At 35.8% G+C, this 21,941-nt stretch overlaps 2 protein-coding genes across 2 annotated transcripts; one reads left to right on the forward strand and one right to left on the reverse strand.

Moving 5' to 3' along the window:
* Positions 1-321: 321 nt before the first annotated feature.
* On the reverse strand, positions 322-9,817 carry LOC134283831 (uncharacterized). The gene is made up of 19 exons (XM_062766334.1): positions 9,647-9,817; positions 8,957-9,164; positions 8,286-8,350; positions 7,519-7,631; positions 6,653-6,721; positions 6,418-6,558; positions 5,948-6,074; positions 5,745-5,862; positions 5,426-5,589; positions 5,010-5,154; positions 4,741-4,888; positions 4,554-4,640; positions 4,281-4,445; positions 4,003-4,183; positions 3,564-3,820; positions 3,054-3,203; positions 2,697-2,775; positions 1,082-1,190; positions 322-805 (listed from the first exon to the last, which is right to left on the reverse strand). The coding sequence occupies exons 2-19, from the start codon at positions 9,031-9,033 to the stop codon at positions 718-720; spliced, it is 2,283 nt and encodes a 760-aa protein (XP_062622318.1). The 5' UTR covers positions 9,034-9,164; positions 9,647-9,817; the 3' UTR covers positions 322-717.
* A 1,703-nt stretch (positions 9,818-11,520) lies between these two features.
* Positions 11,521-15,630, forward strand: LOC134283840 (uncharacterized protein K02A2.6-like). Its single transcript, XM_062766356.1, has one exon. It carries the CDS (start codon positions 11,521-11,523, stop codon positions 15,628-15,630), a length of 4,110 nt encoding a protein of 1,369 aa, XP_062622340.1.
* Positions 15,631-21,941: the final 6,311 nt, after the last annotated feature.

Here is a 21,941-nt window from a genome sequence, read left to right on the forward strand (position 1 = left end):
AAAAAAAGTGAAGTTTTGTATCCCTAATGAGTGAACTTCTGTATCTTGAACATCAATATCTGGAACACTTTAGTGCAGTGAAAGTCCCAACCACTTTTATTAATGCATTTCAGTCTTGAAATACACAAGTTATTTTCTTGCTCCCCTTGATTTTCCTAACTCCCATGCAGAGTTGACATTTGTTACTCTCTAAATGGTAGAGAGTGCCGATTTCCATGTGATAGAGTTTGATTGTCATGTATACAACAGATTTTTGAACTACCAATGAAACAGCCAAGAACAGTTTGAAGTTTATTACACTAAATTTGCTCCAACCATAAAATGTTTCTATTCTTTACAATGAATAAAACAGCTACTGAACTGAGCAAATATAATACATGTATAGTATAATGCACTGGCTTTTGCTAATAAAAAGATCAATGATAACTAGTCATGAATAGTTATAATAAGTATATACATGTAAAGTCGTCCGACCTTACTAACAAATCGCAGTAAAGTATTACAAAATACAGGAGCATTACAACTCATTCTTTTAAAATTTAAAAACAAACAATGGCAAAAAGTGATTGATTCATATTTATAAGTAAAGTTAAATATGAAGATGTAAAAGTCTCAGAAATTGCAGAACAACAATCAAAAAATAACATGAACAATAAACATAATAAGTGTAAAAGAAGTGTCCTTTTAAAAAAAAAAATCCCTGCTTGTAAGGGGAGATTACTGGCGCTGCCAGACTGTGACTTGAGCAGTTAGCTCCCCTTCTTTGGCTTTGTACTTCAGATCCTTGGTTTCTTTTAATACCAGTCTAAAAATTAATCAAACAGAATAAAAAACAATAAAATCTCATAATTATATAATGGCAAAATGGGACACTGGAAGATTTAGGACCCAGAATTTAGCAAAGAGGAAAAAATTCTGCATTTCTTTTTTGGAGGGGGGGGGTGTTACTGCTTTTATTATAAGATAAGCCTAAAATAACTCACAAACCTGATTTGAAAAACTACCTCAATCTTTGAACTTATAGATTTCAGTATAAAATTAAGAGTATGTACATGTTGTAATTCAATGTGAAAAAACTTACTTGTTCCCTAGAAACGGGGCGAGATTTTCCTGATTCCATTCGGCTTGCTTAGAGACAATCACGACAATCCCCAATTTCACAGTGATTTCCCATAATCTGGCCAGCCATGCTGTAATAAAAAAAGTTTACGTAAAAAAAACTTAGGGGGGTGTCAAAGTTTTTACTGTCATTTTCTGGGTGCCTTTCCTCATTTGAAAAGAATTGTGGAGGAAATGAATATACATGTACATGCAACAGATTTTTGGCACCCTAAAGGGGAGAGGGGTCATTACTTAGTAATAAAGAAATGAGCAAGGTATCTCCTCCTATCTAGAGAAATATTAAAAATGAGTGGAAACTGTTTACTGCATGTATACAGGGAAATTTTTGCCCTTTTTCCATATCCTCCTTTTAGGGAATTTAAAAGGGGGCGAATTCAAAGAATACAGTATACTTTCTTAAACAAAAACAACGAGAGGGCGAATTTCAAACGGAACAAAATTGTTTTCAAGTGTGAAAGGGCGAGAATAACCAAGGCAAAAATAACCCTGTATACAATATTACAAAATTTCACCAACTGTGTTTCTTTCATAATTTCCACATCCATGATCAGCAAAGTGAAAACATTTTATTGCTTTTTAAAGTACCATTTTTACAATTTTAAAACTTCAGGCATGAAAACTATTCTGATTTAAGATATACTAATGCATTTTTAGTTTTGTATTTCATTTTTTCTAATTACTATTTTATCTTTTTGACATCTCTTCCCCCTTGATTTCCCTGCTCTGAGAACAATGACGTCAAAAATTTTGATATTTCACTGATGTATTTGATAAAAAGATAATCCTTTCTTTATCTTGATTTTCAACCAGGATCACAAGTACTGAACATGAAAAAATCAACTGGATTTACTACTTCTTTACTTCCTTTTTCCTTTATTTCCCCCCTTCCTTTACTTTTTCTTCCTTTTTAAACATTTAAAATTCTTTTTCACAATCTTTTTTTTAACTGACATCTTAAGTTAAGAAGGGACATCAGATATGAAAGATTTAAGGGATTTACTATTTTCCCATTTTCTTCCATTATTTAATCCCAAAGAGAATCTTATTAATCTAATTTTTTGTTGTTGAAAATTTTTGTTTCTGATATATCCTTTCTCTATTCTGAGAACACATTGACGTCAGAAATTCAAGATAGAAGATAACTAAAAAGATATTAATTAATTTTTCTTCCTTTTAAAAATATTTCCTTTTAATTATACCCATCCCCCACTTGAAAAGCGGGAGAGTATATAGTAATCAGTATGTCCATCCGTCCGTCTAGCTGTACATCCGTCTGTTACGCTTTGGGGTACCCGTCTCTTATCCGCAAGTCCTCTTATACCACTGAGTGAAACTGAATGACACTTTCACAGAACCTTTATTACATATTGCCAATGTGCCCCTCCTATTTTACTTTTTAATCCGACATATATTTTGGGTTTCCCACAGCAAAACATGGACACTGCCATTATATTTATATAGGAAGCAGGGGGTATCATTTAGTGAGCTCATTGCTCACAGTACCTCTAGTTTAAGTTTAAAACTATCACTGACTAGGCCAAAAAATAATCCTTGTTGCATGACTCTGTTCTCACCTTTTGCATTCATAGTTCTGTCCAGAAATGTTACAATGGTCATATCATGATTGCAGATTTCATTGGGGATCCATGTCATCTAAAACAGAACATGTTAATAGTATATCAACATTAGTTAAAAGCTTAAGGATATCCCATCCTCAGCCAGGAAGGATATCTCTTATTTAAGAAGTCTCAAAATTAAGCTTGAAATTGAAAGTTTTTCATGCAACAATTTTCATTTTATTCTGACAGGAACTGCATTTGCTGTTGTTAATACACATGTAGTTTGATTCAACTGGAATTTTTCATTAATAATTGGGAATTTCTCTGACAAGAGTAGCATATTTTTCACACTTTGAAGGGATATCGACATACCTGTTTGAATACAGCCTGGTCAGGTTTATAAACTCCCGTCATGGCGGCCATCTTTTGCTCTCCATTGCTTGTTTTATAGGTGAGAGTCTTTCCATTCTGAAGTTTTTCTGCAGCATCAATAAACCTGGCTGCAAAGTCAACACCAAGTACCTACAATCACAACATTGACAATTTTAGTGAGGATTTTTTGAAATCTCAATCTGTTGTTACTTACAGAGCTGTGAACCTGCCTTTCAGTTTATCAATTAAAGATATAAGACTTGATAAGGCCATCTTTACAATATAATGTTTGGTCAACCAGGAGAGGACAACTAATATTTTTAGAGACGACTTAATTGCGAAATGTGATAATGGGAGAAAACAACAATTCTGTGAATAAATTGTATGCTAATATACCCGGTATGTCTTAATGTAGATATTAAAACTTTCATTTTTTTCCCAGCATAACGTCCCTAGTAAAAAACATCTCCAACTTTGAAATTCTCAATTATCCAACAAAATCAAACTCACATTTTGAAAGACAGTGGTAAGTTCTAGTGGCCCCCTGCCTGCCCCACTCCCTAGCCATAAAGCTGATTTGGGGTCACATTTGTATGACTTCTGTAGGGAGAGGCAATGGTGAGCTACGCAATGTGGAAAAGAATCGCGGAATCCGAACTCCATCTCCAGAATTCCATACAGAGAGTCCTCAGTATCGAAACCGTACTGGTAATTGGTCGTGGGCACCCATTTAAATTCCATCTCATCCTCATTGGGAACTTCCTTCTCTGCAAAAATAAAAAAAATTAAATGTTAAAAAGCAAATCATTCATTAAGTACAGTGCTTACGAAGTAACCTGCTATATACAGTAAATGTCTTTTTTATCCTGCAGTCATTGGTCTGTAGGCTATTTTACAAATTAAATGTATTTAATGATTTAAACAGAAATGAACGAGAAACTAATCAAACCTTCTACTCCAACCCCCAGAACAAAGACCTCATCCTTGATAAGTCTTGCTGGAACATCAACTTTGTCAGACTGTTGTAGAGATCTAGCCATGCGGAATCCAGCATGCTGAATGAAGTGTCGTCTGAAGGCGAATCTGGCAAACTTTGATGCTTCATCCCCAGTAGCTATCCAGGATCCACCCTTTGAAAGAAATTTGATATTCGCTTAGAATTCATTCAATTTTGTAAATAGAAGCCTATTATTTCTTTCAATCATATACTTGACATGAAACACTTACCAGGATGAGGTTGTGCCTGCCATCAAAGCATGGGGAGGAGAAATCATCATAGAACCAGTGGCTGTCGTAACCGTCCAGACCATTAAAGTGGTCCTCTGCCCACTCCCACACATTGCCAAATATGTCATGGAAACCAAGCTCATTGCCTGGGTACATGTTCACAGGCTGTAAAAAAAAAAAAGGGCCAAACAGGTTTGAAATTTTTATCCTTGTCCTTTGGAATTTTATGACTTTGATTGTTTTGACTGCGTATCAAGAGCACAGACAACATACTGTTGAGGAGCCATATTGTAAGTTGATGTTGGCCTTGGGTTTCTTCTGATAAATGATGTCTCCATCTGTTCCACCATTCTTCATCAACTGAAAAAGTTTGAACATCCATTAGTTACAAAGTTTTACTCCTTATCTGTCAGTTTTGAAACTCAATCAGAAGAATGTGCGATTAACAAATGACCTTCACCTTGTTTCCTTTCATCACATTTCGTTCGGCCTCTGTTGGAAGTCGGAATCCAAAACCCTTCCATGCACAGAAAGCTCTGGCCTGGTGGTAGTTCACATCCACTGGCCAATCAAGGGGCATAGGCAGCACGTCAAACATGGCTCGGTACCTGTTCAAAATACATTATGTCTATAGCTCAAGTTCAGTTCGAATAATTAATTATATCCCAATCCTTCATTCAGGTTTACAATGGTTTATATAAATATGGTACATGTAGACCTTAAGCTTACATGTAATTTTTCTTTTCTCCTCCATTGATGATCTCCCTGGAGTGACCGTTGGTCAGTGATCCATTCATTACACCGTTACTGACAGTGTTGGGGAGATGACAGTGGGAGTACTGAGATAAATCAGCTCCACAACCTCCCTTACATCCTGTAAGACACAGCATTAAGTTCTATTTATCAATTTTTCTCTTGTAATCACAATGCCACTTTTATGTGTTTTAAAAAATGCTCCCTTCCTCCCAGATAATTGAGATACAAGTTGTACCTTAAAATAAAATGTGTGTTTTCTCTAAATAAATAACATTTTGGTGTACATATAGAATGGGCCCCACATATATCTTCTGAATTTAAAAAAAAATCTCCCTATTAAACCAAGCTGGGAAGGCCTGCACCATTGCCTAGTGGCCCCTCACCCTCACCGTGATTGCACACCCAGAAGACGGGGTGCTTGGATTGTCTGTACTCCTTCCACTTCCACCCCTCCTCTGTCCAGAACTTCTCATCCTCGTACCCCCCACTCTCCACAAACTCCAGGAACTCCCCATTGGTGATCATAAACTTGGAGGCCTCAAAGGCAGGAACTCTAAAAATTTAAATTTCAATATTCCAAATGGAAAGTTCCAAGTCTGACTCAGATCTTTTTCTCTGCATACAAAGATCTCTTATATCTTTTTTAATATATCCATATAAAAAATCTTAATTAAACATCCATACTGAAAAGTTTTAAGAGATTTTCACCTGGTGGAAAATTCTCCATATTCATTGTCCCATCCATAGGATGGGAACTCTTTGGGCTTCCCAAACTTGATGTCTTGAGCCTCGACAGAAATCAGGGGATTCTCTTCGACTCTTCCTCCTGCATTTATCAATCAGGTCATTTTTCCAACATACATATACTCTTTACTCTTGATGCCTTAATATTAAAACTTAAATCATCTTACCACATTTGTATGGGGCATACACCCATCCCTTTGGTTTGGTGACCAATTCCACCGGCAGCTGACGAATCAGCACTGAGGAGGTCTCCAGATGGATTCTCTCATGCTCAATTCCCATCAGGATTGCCCACTACAGAGAGAAATGCTACCATGTCAAAATACATTTCACATTCACAAAAAGTATTCTATTTGTTGCTGACTAATGTGTACTAGAGCAAATCATTGCTCTCCCTGAAAAAAAATGATATGTAATTGAAGAGGCTGAAAATGTGACTGGACCATAATGGGATTTGAACCAGGGTCCCCTGAAACTCCCGTCAGGTGCTCTATCAACTGAGCTATCTGGCCACCAGTGATCAAGCCTGTCTGACCACCACAGTTATATGAAGTATACTTCAGCTTTTGTTAGTTGGAAAAAAATTACCAGGGTATCAAGAACATTCTACAATATTCTACAATTTTTTTTTATTTACCCATGGTGACTCCATGGTAACAGGAAGTTCTAGCGGTGTGTCGTGTATCGCCTTCAGGACCACATTTCGTACGTTTCTTCTGTACTCCACCACCGAGTCAACAGATGGCCACTTGTAGCTGCCACCCATACGGTAATTTTCCTGATGAAAATGCAACATTTTAAAATAACTGATTTTCTGTTGAGTTTTTAAAGAAGAAAATTCTAATTGTGGCTTCAATAAATGTAGATCTTACTGTGTCATCCCAAGACATTTCATCAACACCAGTCTCAAACATTGTCTCAAACTCCAAGTTCACTCGCTCCTGAAAATTAAATGAGAAATCTTTTGCAATATACTGGTAATATGCAAATCAAACGTGATAGGACTCATCTGCACCCTGTATATACTGTACTAGACATTTTTGATATAAGATCAATTACATTGGCCCCAACTGCAATCTGATCCTGGATGCAGGGAATTTCTCAATTAAATATGAAGAATCCATTGTTCAACATCAAAATGAACCAAATTTTCTGCTTAATGTTCAGAGATAACTCCTATTCTATTGCTTAAAACTTGGAATAGTGGACAAGGTTTTCAAAATTATGGTAAATAACTAATGGCTTATCTCTATGTAACTATATATGGGTCCTAATAACATCCTTTTTAAATACAGAGTTGACATCAGCAAATATCTGAGGAAGTGACTGATAAAACAGTGATATAACACATTTTCCTGGTCAATGTTACAATTTGCTCTGAGATGTTTAGTATATGAAATACACTTCTATATTATAGATTTTGTGTATGTGTAATGTTATTAAGCTAAGGAAGAAAAAATCAGCTATGTGTCATTCTGACTATCACTGCTCTTTTTTTTTTTTCCTTGATTATACTTTAATTTTAATATACAGTAAAAATCGGTTATAATGAAGTCACTTGGACCTATGAAATTACTTCGCTATATCCGTAATTCGTAAAATCCGTATAAGGGTTCGTTAAATTTAATATAATTGGGGATCCAAGATGAATTCGCTATATCCATGAATTTGCAATATCCGTGTTCGTACTTAACGAGTTTTACTGTATTGATTAAAATCTTTTAATCTTTGTACGTACTGTAATGAGGCCTGCTAACATCAGTTTGTTGACGTATACCACGGCAGTGTGGCAGAAGTAGAAAATAAGTGGCAGACGCAACCTGTCTGGGCATTTGTAAAACACAGAATCATCTAAAACCAAAAAATAATACCGGTAATAAAAAACACCATATTTGGAAAAATACTTTATATCCCTGAAAATGAAATAAAAGTTTCAATGATAAGCTTCTGTAAAGTTTGAATCCCTTGGAGAATTAAAAATTCAAGCACAAAATTGCACACATTCTTCATATATTTTTCTTTCAATGTTACTCTCTTATAATGATCATAATTAAGTGATGACAACAGCCCCCCCCCCCCCCCCACACACACACTTAACCTTTCATTATCTTGAATCAAGGTCACAACACATACTGAGAAGTCAAAAGCATTTTTCTTCTCAAGTGAGATATTCTAATGTTTCTCAGTATCCAAGTTACATAGCAGATGCAATTGCATAGACAGTCAGACAGACAGACAAACAGACACGGTGGTTCCTGTATACCCCCAGCTTTAGATTGGATGCAATTGCACAAACAGACAGACAAGGCTATACCTGTATACCTGCAAGCTAATAATTTGTGAAATACTTAACCTATCATTAGACAATTTAATTGCTAGTGTTATATTTTGTTATTTCTCTATGCACAGAGTAATGCAGGGTCAGAAAATGGGGACTGCACACTTAAAAGATCACAGTGCTCTGTCCTTTTTGTTTAGCATTTAAACGTGTCTGGAATTCAATACCTTTGAGTGCAGTGAACAAGCTCTCATTGAGGTCATAACTGTTCTCAAAATATTCACACAGTTCTCTGAAAATAACAAAAGCAAAATATTGATAGTATCTGCGACAGTTTGATACACATATTGTCATGATTAACTGACACGGTTTTTTTTATGTTAATGAGAAGTTACGAAAAGAGTCATTTGGGAACAGTTACATAAAATAAAAAAATCTGCAGAAAAAAGGTTACGTAAACAAAAATTCCTCAGTATCATCGTTTCAAAGGCACCTAGATAATAATCTTTTAAACATGAATGACTTTGAATAATTTTGTGATCAATCCACTTTTATGAATTTTTTGAAAATAAATATGCATATTTAAATCATTTTCAGTCTCAACTCATTGATGGTTTCATTTCATGCTACAATTTTAAAATAACATCTCATCTACCAGTATTCCATTTTGAATATCACTTCAAATAAATGTGAATGCTGAATTAGAAGGTTCTTATTAAATAATAAAAGGCCTAGAAATCTTAATTGCCTAATTGTACCAACATTAAACGACATTTCTTCTAAAGTTCTGAAACAAACTTGTGTTTTATATGTGAATCTGGAATCCGAATCTAATCATGTCCAGATGATTAATTAGTAAAGGAAAAGTTTCAATACCTCCACGTAGACATTATAATACCTTTTTGTACAATTGGACAAGTCTGGTGGTTTTAATGATTTAAAGGTAAAGTTCCCAGTGAGAATTTTCGACTGCATTCTCTGATGGACAAAGTTCCTTTGTTGTCACCAGAAAAAAGCTATGGATTATCAACTCTGACTGGTCAGGATGTTTATATCTGTTGCCTTGGTAACTGAAGAGGACAGCTGGACACAGCGGAATGAACTTCCTACAATGGGTATGCATATCATATTAAATAAGACCTTGAGAATTATCTTGGATTTACTGTTTACTTAAGTTACATATTATTAATTAAAAAAATGGTAATAATAATACCTTTAGTAAAAATGAGCACAAACTTTATAAAAGTGTGTTACATACTTTGCTCCAGATAATATTTAAAACAAGTCTTTCTTTTTCTTTTTGATTACTGTTATAAATATATATATATTGAGAAGCTATATATCTTAATTTGTTCCAAAAAAAAATAAACTATCAAATTAATCGTCAGAAACTTTAAGAATAGGTTAATGGACTTAACCCAGATAGCTGAATTAGGAATTAGTGAATAAGATTTTGCAATTATCAGAAAATCCATAGATTATCCATAACTGTTGCGCAACATGGCATGCAAATAATTCAGAGCATACTATTTGTACAGTAAAATCTTTCCAAATCTTAGCCGTTTATTAAATGACAATATAATCATACCTGTTATTGTGACCGCAACCTACTCGAGTATGGTTTGCTTCACTGTAAACGGCAAGTTATATTAACTCACGTGTAGTTCAACTCACGTGTCAGGGCTTCTTGATTCGATTGGTCGCACCTCCGAGTAGAGTTTAATACCATTGGTCTGACGATTTCACACCCCTGATCTCTTTGCATATGTAGGTCAAGCTGACCATGAACAAGGCAAAACACAAACAAACCAGCAAAGAGTTGGGATTAACGATGTATCTTATAAAAAAAAATGATACAGCCCTACTAGAATATCCAAAACACTTGCCTCCCGGAAAAGTTTATTGTTAATAGTTATAGATCTATATAGTGGTGAATTTTGATTTGAACATATTTTTATTGTTTAACGCAAAAGGATCTGAAAGAAGTTCTTACAACTTATAAGTTCTTTTGGTGTTAGGAAAGTTGATACAGTTAGTACAATTGTCATAATAATAACACAGTGAAGTAAATATTGACAAGTAACATGATTAAATTTAAATGTTAATTAAATTTTCTATGTGGTGCATACCCTCCCCCTCAAATTTGACCAGTATAAAATCTGTTCAATAATAAGCACAGAACCCTAGATTCCCACTTCGAAATAGTGTTACATTTATTTCTTGACAGCATTAATCGTGTGTGAACTTTGCAGGTGGACATCAAAGCACTGAAAGTACTGAAAAGCAGTATCTGGGATTTATCGCAAAACTTGTACGAAATGTTGAGTTTTAGTATTTTCAATAATACCACACAAATACAATTAAGTAGCATAAATACTGAGCTTTGCTGCATTTTACTAATTAATGAAAGAGCTATTAACATAAAGATATATATATTTTTAAATATTGCAGTCATAAATGCATATGTTAAAAAAACTTGTATTTCCCTTGAAAAACAAAAATATCAAATTTTGGAATTCACTGCAGGTGAGTTCCAATGACTTTATTTGCAGATCTCTATGGCTCTGACATAAAACCATTTTGATGTTGATGCCCCGTATGGGAGCCCATAAGAAAAGTAAAATTTTCTCAAATGCAGGTTAAACTCCAAGGTTTTCAGACACCAACATTTTTATTTTTTTCAAAGAAAGAACTTGTTTTAATTTTATGAATGTATATGTACTTGTAAATTTTGAAAGCCCAAGAACCAACCGATCAAAATTTATGGCCTGGTTTGTTAAAAAATTGGGTCAAACTCCAAAGGTCAAAATCAACAATACCCATGGAAAATTCTATTTAAAGGAAATACTACTTTACATATATTTGTGAAGCATGAAAGCGATAGCACCAACTGTACGAAAGTTATGATTAGGGTTAAATTTGATTTTTTTTTTTATTTTGTAAAGGTTAGCCAAATTTCAAGGTCAGAAGGGGTATTAAATACATATGGGAAATATTAAAGTCACAGTTCCAATTAATCTAAAGTTATGGTCAATATTCAATATTTAGGTTTTGCGGATAAACAGACGAACAGACAGACATAAAAGCGGACAGATAGACGGACGGACAAGACAAAAACTATTCGCTCTCAAATCCCCCATTATCTTTATAAGTTAAGAAGACACGATGACGAATCTATGTTACAATTTTTGCTAACTTTGATAAGTTGTTTAGTGGGTTACGATTGTGACAGATAAGTGTAATGTTATTATAATACGAATGTGTAAATGTACGAACCGAATGATGTACAAGTTACTTTTATGTGTGTCGTTGAATAAACGTTTTCCTGTTTTGTACACACGTGTTGTCAGTTGTGAATCCGCATATCCAGCCAGGGAACCCACATTATAAGACTAATACAAAACAATACATGGTGTCAGAAGTGGCGGATAGTTCCACCTTCACAAGTAAGACACGGCTATCATGGAATTATGCGGCATTCCCCCACCGACCATGGACTGGTCTAGTTCGAATTTGCCCGAAGCCTGGAAAAAGTTTGAACAACATGTGAAGCTGATTTTCGCAGGCCCATTGAAAGAAAAGAATGAAGAAGAACAAGTCTCATACCTTTTATTGTGGATTGGCGAGAAAGGTCGTGATATTTACAACACTTTCCCAGCATTTTCGAACGACGACATGAAGAAACTACAACCACACTATGATAGATTCCTCAGGTACGTTCAACCCAAGTTAAACCCAATCTTCGCCAGATACAAGTTTAACAATGAAGTACAGGGAACAAACACGTTTGATCAGTTTGTGACTAAACTAAAACTATTAGCAAGGGACTGCAACTTTAGTGACGCAGAGGAAATGATAAGAGATAGAATCGTGTTTGGGATACAATCAGAAAAAATTCGGGAAAAACTTATTAACGTTGGCGAGGCACTCACCCTAGATAAGGCTGTACAGATAGCTCAGGCATACGAGTACTCTCAGGAACAGCTCAAACTCATGGGACAGCAATCGGTACACATACAAGCATTGTCCAAGTCTACACCCCATACACACTCACCTGCAGAGAGGAGCGGTAGGAGACCACCCCACCAGACGAAGACGCGATCCACTCAGCCAAAGACTCCGACAAAGTTTCCGTCTACCCCGAAGACGAAGCCATGCGGAAAGTGCGGAAAGCGACATGGAACTCAGGATACTTGTCCGGCACAAGGCCAGAGGTGCAACAATTGCCACAAGTGGAACCACTTCGCCAGTGTGTGTCGTTCGCGATCCGTAAATGACATTAACCATGTGAACTCGAGTGACTGTCTGCAGAAGCCCAGTGAAATGAACAATGTTAATCGTGAAAGTGACAATACTTATACACAGAGATCTGTTGACATTAATCATGATACATGTAATGTGATTGGCAATTTTGTTCATGAGTCAGATTCAGATTTTAACATTGACAATGTTGATAGCAATGTTGAGCATGATCAAGCATTTATTAACATTAAGCTAGGCCCAAACCACAAAGAGGTTAGGTTCAAAGTAGATACAGGGTCTCAAGTCAATATTCTGCCCGAATCTTTGTACATTGATTTAGCCCCCTATCACACATTAGGCAAATCTAAGATTAAGCTTTTTGCTTATAATGACCACTCTGTACACCCCATAGGCTATTCTGTTATTCAAAGCAACCTTAAGGGTAAGGACTATAGCATTGAGTATCAGGTCGTACAGACACATTCGCATCCAATTATAGGTTTACGAGCATGCTTAGATTTAGGCATAGTTCACCTCACTTACTCTATTGATAAGGTTATGCCCTTCAGTAAGAGTCATGTGCTTAGTCAGTACTCAGATGTATTTCATGGCATTGGTCTGTTTGCAGGAGAATGTACTTTTCAGGTTGATCCCAATGTTAGACCGGTTGTCAACCCCCCGCGCAAGGTGCCTGTAGCCCTACGCGACAAGCTAAAAGTAGAGTTAGACAGAATGGAGTCGGCGCAAATCATCACCAAGGTAACAGAACCAACAGAATGGGTGAACTCATTAGTCGTTACTACAAAGCCAGCATCAGGAAAGCTAAGAGTATGTTTGGATCCCTTGGAACTCAACAAAGCCATTATGAGACCACATTACCCTATGAGGACCTTGGATGATATCCTTCCTCAAGTCTCAGGTGCCAAGTACTTTTCCAAGTTAGATGCCAGCTCTGGTTACTGGACTGTTCGACTTTCACGTGAATCATCACTGCTCACTACATTCAATACTCCATTCGGGAGATATCGCTACCTGCGTTTACCATTTGGCTTGAAGAATTCACAAGACATCTTCCAGCAGAAGATAGACCAGTGCTTCGAAGGAATGTCCGGAGTTGCTGCCATTGTTGATGACATATTGGTTTACGGCAGGACCCCGCAGGAGCACAATGACAACCTCATCAAGGTGTTAGATAAATGCAGGAGTGTGGGCATCAAGATGAACAAGGAGAAGTTACAAGTGGGAGTTCAGGAAGTTGAATATTTTGGCCACATCCTCTCAGCAGATGGATTGAAGCCAGATCCCTCTAAGGTAGCTGCTATCAAGGATATGGAGCCTCCTTCCAATAAGTCAGAGCTTCAGACTATCATGGGTATGATCACTTACCTCTCAAAGTTTGCACCAAATCTTGCTAACATCACCAGCCCGTTACGTCAGCTGCTGCTGAAAGACTCGGAATTTATATGGGATACACCACAGGCCCAGGCATTCCAGAAGGTCAAGGACCTTATAACCAGAACACCTGGACCTCTGCTTACATACTTTGACCCAGGAAAAGCAGTAGTCTTGGAGACTGACGCATCTCAGTTTGGGCTCGGAGCAACACTTTTGCAGGATGGCAAACCAGTTGCATTTGCTTCAAAGTCACTAACCCAAGCGGAAATCAAGTACGCCCAGATAGAGAAGGAGATGTTGTCTATCCTCTTCGGCTGCAAGAAATTTCACCAGTACCTATATGGTAGGGAAGTCCAGGTCCATACAGACCACAAACCCCTAGTTGCCATTCACGCAAAGCCGCTCGCACAGGCTCCAGCGAGGCTACAAAGGATGCTTTTGCAACTGCAGGCTTATGATCTGAAGTTGACGCACATCCCAGGCAAGGACATACCTATTGCTGATACACTTTCACGCAAGTTTTTGCCAGATACTTACCCACAGCTAACAGCAGGCATGGACTTACATGTGCACACAGCTACGTCCAGCACAAGGATGAGCGATAGAAGATTAGAGGAAGTCAAATTAGCAACTCAAGCTGACCTACAGATGAAAATACTTAAGAACATTATACATGATGGTTGGACTGAAAGACGCAAGAAATTTCTATCCCTAGCACTAGAATATTTGAACCACAGGGATGAGTTGACAGAGAGAAATGGCATTATATTTAAGGGTCACAAGATAATCATACCAAGAGACTTAAGACGCCAGATGATGGAAGCTGTACATATAGGTCACATGGGTGTGGAAAAATGCTTAAGGAGAGCTAGAGACATTATATTTTGGCCCAGGATGTCAGCAGACATCACAAACATGGTTCTGGAATGTGGAGTTTGCTTAGAGAAAAGAAACTCGAACACCAAGGAGCCACTGATCAGTCATGATATTCCAGACTACCCATGGGAGACCATAGCTACAGATTTGTTCACATGGAACAACCAGGAGTACCTGTTAGTAGTTGATTACTACAGTAGATACTTTGAAGTAGAGAAACTACACAAGACAACCAGTCAAGCTGTTATAGAGAAGATGAAGAAGATTTTTAGTAGGCTTGGTATTCCACGGAAAGTCGTATCGGATAATGGTCCACAATACGCAAGCCAAGATTTCTCCACTTTTGCTCAGGATTATGACTTTAACCATGTCACTTCCAGTCCAAAGTATCCACAGTCCAATGGACTAGCGGAAAAGACAGTACAGATTGCCAAAAGAATTTTGGACAAGAGCAAGGCAGATGGGAAAGATTATAACCTAGGACTACTAGAGTACAGGACAACACCTTTGAGCTTAGGCTACTCGCCCGCCCAACTATTGATGAGTCGCAAGTTGAGGTCCATACTTCCAGTAGTTCCAGATGAGCTGAAACCAAAGGTGCCAGTCAGAGTTAAGGAATTGATGGTAGCAGAGAGAGAGAAACAGAAAGGATACTATGATCGCAGTGCTAAGCCTTTACCACCGCTTTCAGTAGGAGACAGTATAAGGTACCAAGAAGGGAAACTATGGAAACAAGGAATAGTCACCAAAGAAGAAGGAGACAGATCGTACACAGTTAAAAGCACTGAGGGAGCAGTATACCGGAGAAACAGACGACACCTGATCAAGTCAAAAGAAAAGTTCGAGCCTGATGTATCAGATTCCAATATCGTCAATTTCGCAGAACCTTCTGCCTCACCTCCCATTCCAACTACAGCAAATAGTCTTCCGAATCCTGTTGAACCAATCTCCGAACCAGCTACTGAGGCTAAGCATGACTCCCCTGCTACATGTAATCCCACTCGTTATATTTCTCGTTATGGTAGGATTGTTAAGCCCAAAGTAATTGTGTCTATGTAGATGTTTAAGTAGGAGAATGGTCTTGTTAGGTCAAACATGTGTTTCAGATTTTGGTTTTTATTTTTTTGCATACATGTTATTCACTCAAAAGAAGGGAGATGTAATGTTATTATAATACGAATGTGTAAATGTACGAACCGAATGATGTACAAGTTACTTTTATGTGTGTCGTTGAATAAACGTTTTCCTGTTTTGTACACACGTGTTGTCAGTTGTGAATCCGCATATCCAGCCAGGGAACCCACATTATAAGACTAATACAAAACAATACAATAAGCTTTAGAAATTACAGGAAATGTTGAAAAGTCATTGTATAAAGTTAAAAGTAAGAGGTATGTTAATTATGGTCTAAGGAGCGATTGAATTCATATTGTAGTAAAAGGAAACTGATGGGTCCCATGTTATTTGGTAAGAAGAGACACATACATAAAGAACGGCGGCTTGTTCACTGAAAGAAAATTAACTAGTTAAAGTCACTAAGGAGACTAGTAAATTTACTGTCTATACAAGCACTACCTCGAACATAGTTTTACTAGGTATTGGATAAATTTACAAGATAACATTAGTAAATCTAGAATTTATAAATAACTTTCACTAGGTTATCTGATATCTTTACGACCTCTGGTCCACGAGACAACTTCTAATCTCTATCTTAGCTTGTAAACAGAATTATTACTAATTGCGACGAACGCTTTGCGATGCACACTAGTTAAATCAACTAGTGTAATTCCCAGTTAACCTTGGACTTTCAGTAAGGCGTGGCATTCTCGACGTTACATAATTAGCGTCTGAAATTTACTTGAAATATATATGGGATAGAAATTCAGGCGAATCTCAGCGAGTGCAGCAATGATCCAATGGCGTTTCGTACGACAAAGAGGTGGGACTTAAGTTATCTCATCGTTGTCAACAACAATTTAAAGATCTTGATGTTATTAATTTCTTAACTAATGAGAATCTATTCGCCATTTGACAGACGCTATAATTACGTAACGCCTTACTGAAAGTCCAAGGTTAAATGAGAATTTTACTAAGTTTTTCTTTCAGTGTCTGCGAGAAGTGGCCCCACGGACGCATTGATTTAATCCATCATCAGAAATAGGGGAATCGCAGTTTTGGACAAAATTTTGTTTTATTTTGCATGTCAAAAAATTATTTCCAGTTCAGACTTTTTAGTTAGCGTGTATCTAAGAAATTTTTTTAGATCCAATCAAACCGGTGATCAATGCTTCTTATTTTCGAATTGTCTGTCGGTAACTACCTCTTTATATTTCTATGCTGATTCAGATTTCATATGAAAACTGATAACATATAGCAATTAATAAATTCTAAGCTAGACTGATAATGTACCCAGTATCCTCTGCACAGATCATCATTTCAGACGATGTACGTTAATAAATGAAAGAAATCACATAAAGGAATGACTGTACTTAATTAAAGTCATTCAAATTACACTGTAATTTGTAATTAATCTTTAAAAATGACATTTTTCTTTGAACAGATTTTGACATATCTTGACTTAAATATGTTGTAAGACTAAGATCATTCACACATAAATATTATTTTTAAAAAAAAAAAAAAACGTGTTTGGAAAATTCTTTATTGAAACTACCAATTTCGGGACTCGTTTGATTAACATGCATCCTTGCACTTCTGCCACGGGGGAAACTTTGTCCTAACATTAAAGAAAAATGGAAAAGTTTCAGAGGTCCATTTGGCACCTATAACAAATTTCTTTGAAGGCAGTATGAATATTTGAATGTAACAGAAGCCCCCTCCCCCTTTTAAAAAATCTAACCCGCCATTATGTGCAGTACTCGGGGACTTACAACATCGGAACGATGACCGATGATGCCGAGCGGTGTTTTTTTTTATCCTTTCAAAGAAACGATAAAACATATTCATTTACAAATTCGAGACAGAATATCTACACATCACTATAGTGTCCTCTACAATAATTTAAATTCTTCAACAATTATTGTCATATATACTTTTACTTTAAAATTTGAAATTTTTGTAGAGAACACCAGTTTTCCAGGTCCATAGGGCACATATTTTACTAATGAAGTCTTTACTATGAAGCTTACTCCGTAAACATATATTTTATATAAAACGTTGCACCACAGAGTGAATTTAGTACTGTACAAAGAAAAGGAAAGAGTAAAAATACAAATTAGTAGAAGTAAATTTAATAAAAAGACATCAGTATTGTAAAAAGTTAACAATACTTCTAAGGAGGCATTGGATTACATTTAACATAGATTAGCATTCTGTATACAATTAACAATACTTCTAATAACGCAGAACCACAACGAACTTCAATGAACTGTTAGTATAACAAAAGTTCGTGTACTTTAAAACATTAACCATAGATGCAACCACTGCGGGTCTCCTTTTTCAACAGGCTGATTTTTGATCCTGTTCTTTTCAAACGCTTGGAAACTGGTCTGACATTCTCTTTCTGTGCGATCTTTAGGCATCGCTGCAGGATCTTGTAGTTCATATGAAAAAGGAACATATACAGTGCCAGAAAAGCGAGCCAGAAGGACATCGGCGATAGGGTTATGGCGACATCTTTGAACAGCCGACATATGATAGCCTTCACTTGGACATTGGTAAGTTGCCATAGGGCTCCAAGCTTGAGCCATTTGCTGATCTGCATGAACCGCATTGATGTAGGCTTTGTTTATGGCGACTCCATTCTTAAAGGCATTGTGACGTCATTGCTCATTGTTACGACACATGTCCTTTGTTACGTCACGTTTCATAGAAGTAAAAAAAAAAGTTTGCAACGATAATTTTGAATTTCGATTATTAATTAGGGATGACAAAGAGAATGTGATGCAAATTTTCAAGCATTCAAGAACAAGACTCTCAAAGATTAATTAGAGGAAGAATTCTATTTATACCACGTGTAATCTTTCTCTAGAGATATTTCGTTAATTTTATTCGGAATGGACATATAGAACAAGCAATAACTTAAAAACAACGGGAATCTTTTATCTGCTTGAAGCGCAGGCTCTTGTTTCGGTAATGAATTTTTAACCCATAGTATAATAATAAAACATATCATACAATGGGTTAAAAATATATTACCGAAACAAGTACATGTGGCTTGAAGACCGAAAATATAAAGAGTAAAACATCTTGTCAGTATAAAAGATATTGATATATAAACGACCTATCTAAATTCTTATTAAATAAATAGTCTGATATAACCCGATTGAGAGTGCCTAGTGAATTTAACTAGTGTGTTTCGTAAAGCGTTGGTCGTGATTAGTAAACTTTCATTTTACTGGTTAAGATAGTGAGTTGTGGAGCGGGGGTCGTATAGAAACTTAGATACCTAGTGAAAGTTACTCATCAATTCTAAAATTTACTTATCGTATCTAGTAAATATACCAATATCTGGTAAAACTACTATTAAGGTAGTGATTGTATGGACAGTGAATCTACTAGTTTACTTCGTGACATTAACTAGTTATTTTTTTACAGTGTGGCTCAAAAATGTTTTCACTTATTGCCGCTCATGTGTGTATTGAATTTACTCGGCTTTGCTAAATTCTGAAGCCATTACTCAATAAGTCGGTTATCAAGATCACACATTTTGTTCTCTTTTTATACTCCTCTAGATCTTGGGTTTAAATTTGTATTTTGAGACTTAGATACCATCTTTGACTACCTGGTTCCGAAGACTTTCATTATTTGGTAGTGTAACCGTCAAGATGTTGCCCCTACGAACCACAGGTACTTGTGGACATGGCCCCCCCACCCATATTCAACCCTGGGGCTTATTTGACATTTTTTCACAAATTATATATTATATTTATAATACTCATTCATAATGTGTGTTATAGGGAAAATCGTTAAAACCCAAAATAATCGTTGGGGTATTTTTTGCCGGGCGTTGAATTTGGGAGGGGGATGGTCCTGTCCATGTTACCAACTCATTTTTCCGAGAGAAGGACAGGAGAAGGCATGTATTTTTTTTTTACAAGTTTAAAAATGTGGACAAAGATAAACTAGGCCTACACACTTCATATTGACGTTTTTGATAAGTGACTGATAATAAGAACATTATGCTGTAATAATGCACTCAATTCCAAGAACTGTTTGCACACATATTCAAGGAAGGGGTCTTGATATCACCATGAGTCCAATAACTGAAAATCATTACTTATATTTCATTGAACTTAGTGTAATATAATTACGTGTACATGTATATGCGAAATGATAAAAGTTATATGCTCGATATGCCAAAAAAGATTTGTATTTTCGCCACTCCAAAAAATCTCTGGTAATTTTCCCCTCTGCAGCCAGAATATGTTACTGATTGATTTCTTCTATTTTGAATTTTCTTTTACATGGTATATTGTGTCCATATGTCATTATCAGATTACAGAAACTTTTCAAATCGACAATATTTTGACCTACTTATATGGCCAAACAATCCAACTTAGAAAAAAAAAAACTTCCAAAAAAAAAAGACCCCCCCAAACAAAACAAAAACCCAAACTTGCCCAAATCGTTATATCAGGGGGTGGGGGGTGTTAGTGTTGACTTTTCACTTATTATGTTTCATATACGTATATTACTTTTCATACTTTTACACAGGTCCATGTTTTCGACGGGGGTCGGCGTTTTCTAGAAGGGGGGTCTAAATAATTTAAAGTATTTGAAGTATGAGCTGCATATTTAAAAAAAATATTTTGCTGTTACATTGTGTTATTATGATAAATTTATATGTTACTTACACCTTTATGATCAAATTAGACTAAAATAAAGAGAAGAAAAACTTCTTTATATATACAATCCAATATACAGTTTCATATAAGAATTTCATTATTGTACAGGATGACAATAATGTATTTTTGATTCAATCGAAGCTTATAAATAGTTCTTCCATTGCAAATATGAACAACAGAAGTTATTAACGTTATTTTTTTCTGTCAATGAAAGATAGTTATATCTACAATGTTGCAATTTATAATATTGACATCAAAGTTGCAGCTCATATTGCTTTAATATTTGACATGAGTGTTCATTATGACAAACCTTTCCATTGGAACAGAAATGTTTGTTTATTTGTGTAACATGTGAAAAACCAATGTTTATCAATTCTAAATATGAACTTCTTTTTAGGTCTGTATTTTATGATCAAAAGTCGTAATTTTTTAAACTACGTCTATAAGAGAAATTTAGTTTATATAAAAGTGTAACACTTTTCGGATGCAAAGTATATTTTAGCAATACTTTAAACCAATACCAAAGTTATCTCATTTTAATTTTAACAAGTTTCAAGTTATGTGGCAAAATAATGAATTGTGTTAATTTACAAAAGATTCAAAATCTTTACGAAACGTTCATTATCAAAATTTTCCTTAATTGCGTAGCTTTGCATTCACAAAAACAAAAAAAATTAACCCTTAAAAACTGGCTATATTTGTAAAGATTCTCTGTTATATTTGTATACCCCACTGGCGTCGGAAGCAAATTGAAAGTGGGGGGAGGGGGGGGGGGGCTAAGTAAAAAAAAATAAATAAACCTTCAAAAAACCTGACAAGCAAAAAAAAAAAAAAACGCCATTTCCCAAACACGAATATCCTATTTCGTGGGGGAATTTTTTTTCCAAACACCACCACCACTTTCCCCTGTTTTAACCTATACTGCGACGTGTCTGTGGAAAGTGGGGGGGAGGGGGGCTAAACCTACGAAGCAATGTTCAATGTCTGTACTAAGTATATATTTGGAAAAAAAGGGGGGGGGGGCTAAGCCCCCCTAGCCCCCTGGTTCCGACGCCTATGTACCCCTTTTTTCTCTGAGAATAAATGAAAATATCAATGACAAATATTATAAATTTATTACTGGCAAAACAAGATATACAAAAAGCAACACATTTCAAAACAATATATAATAATTTTTTTAAATAGAACACAGCCATTAAAATGTACACATTTTAATGTTGGTAAATTAGATAAAAAAAAAAATACAATAACTGCCAATGTATATTTTCAACACACTTCAAGATATACATTTAGTCTACAAATTATATAAGCATGTTTAATATCAATTTGATATTTAAAATCAAAAAGGTATAAACTAACATAGTGCAAGAAAAAAATCCTATTATTAAGATCTGAATAAAGAGTATAAGTAGAGTACATCTGATATGTAAAAATCACAACCTTTTCATTATACGTGTAACACATCTACTGTGATCCAGTGAAGTTTCATAATAATTATTATGGTGGGTTGTACGCAATTGTATTTAGCATTAAGAACATGCAGTTTCTTAGAATATACAATAAGTA

This window comes from Saccostrea cucullata, unplaced genomic scaffold (assembly GCF_032062105.1).
Source record: "Saccostrea cucullata isolate Sc308-1 unplaced genomic scaffold, CSIRO_AGI_Scuc_v1 ctg86, whole genome shotgun sequence".
Taxonomy (NCBI): Eukaryota; Metazoa; Mollusca; class Bivalvia; order Ostreida; family Ostreidae; genus Saccostrea; species Saccostrea cuccullata.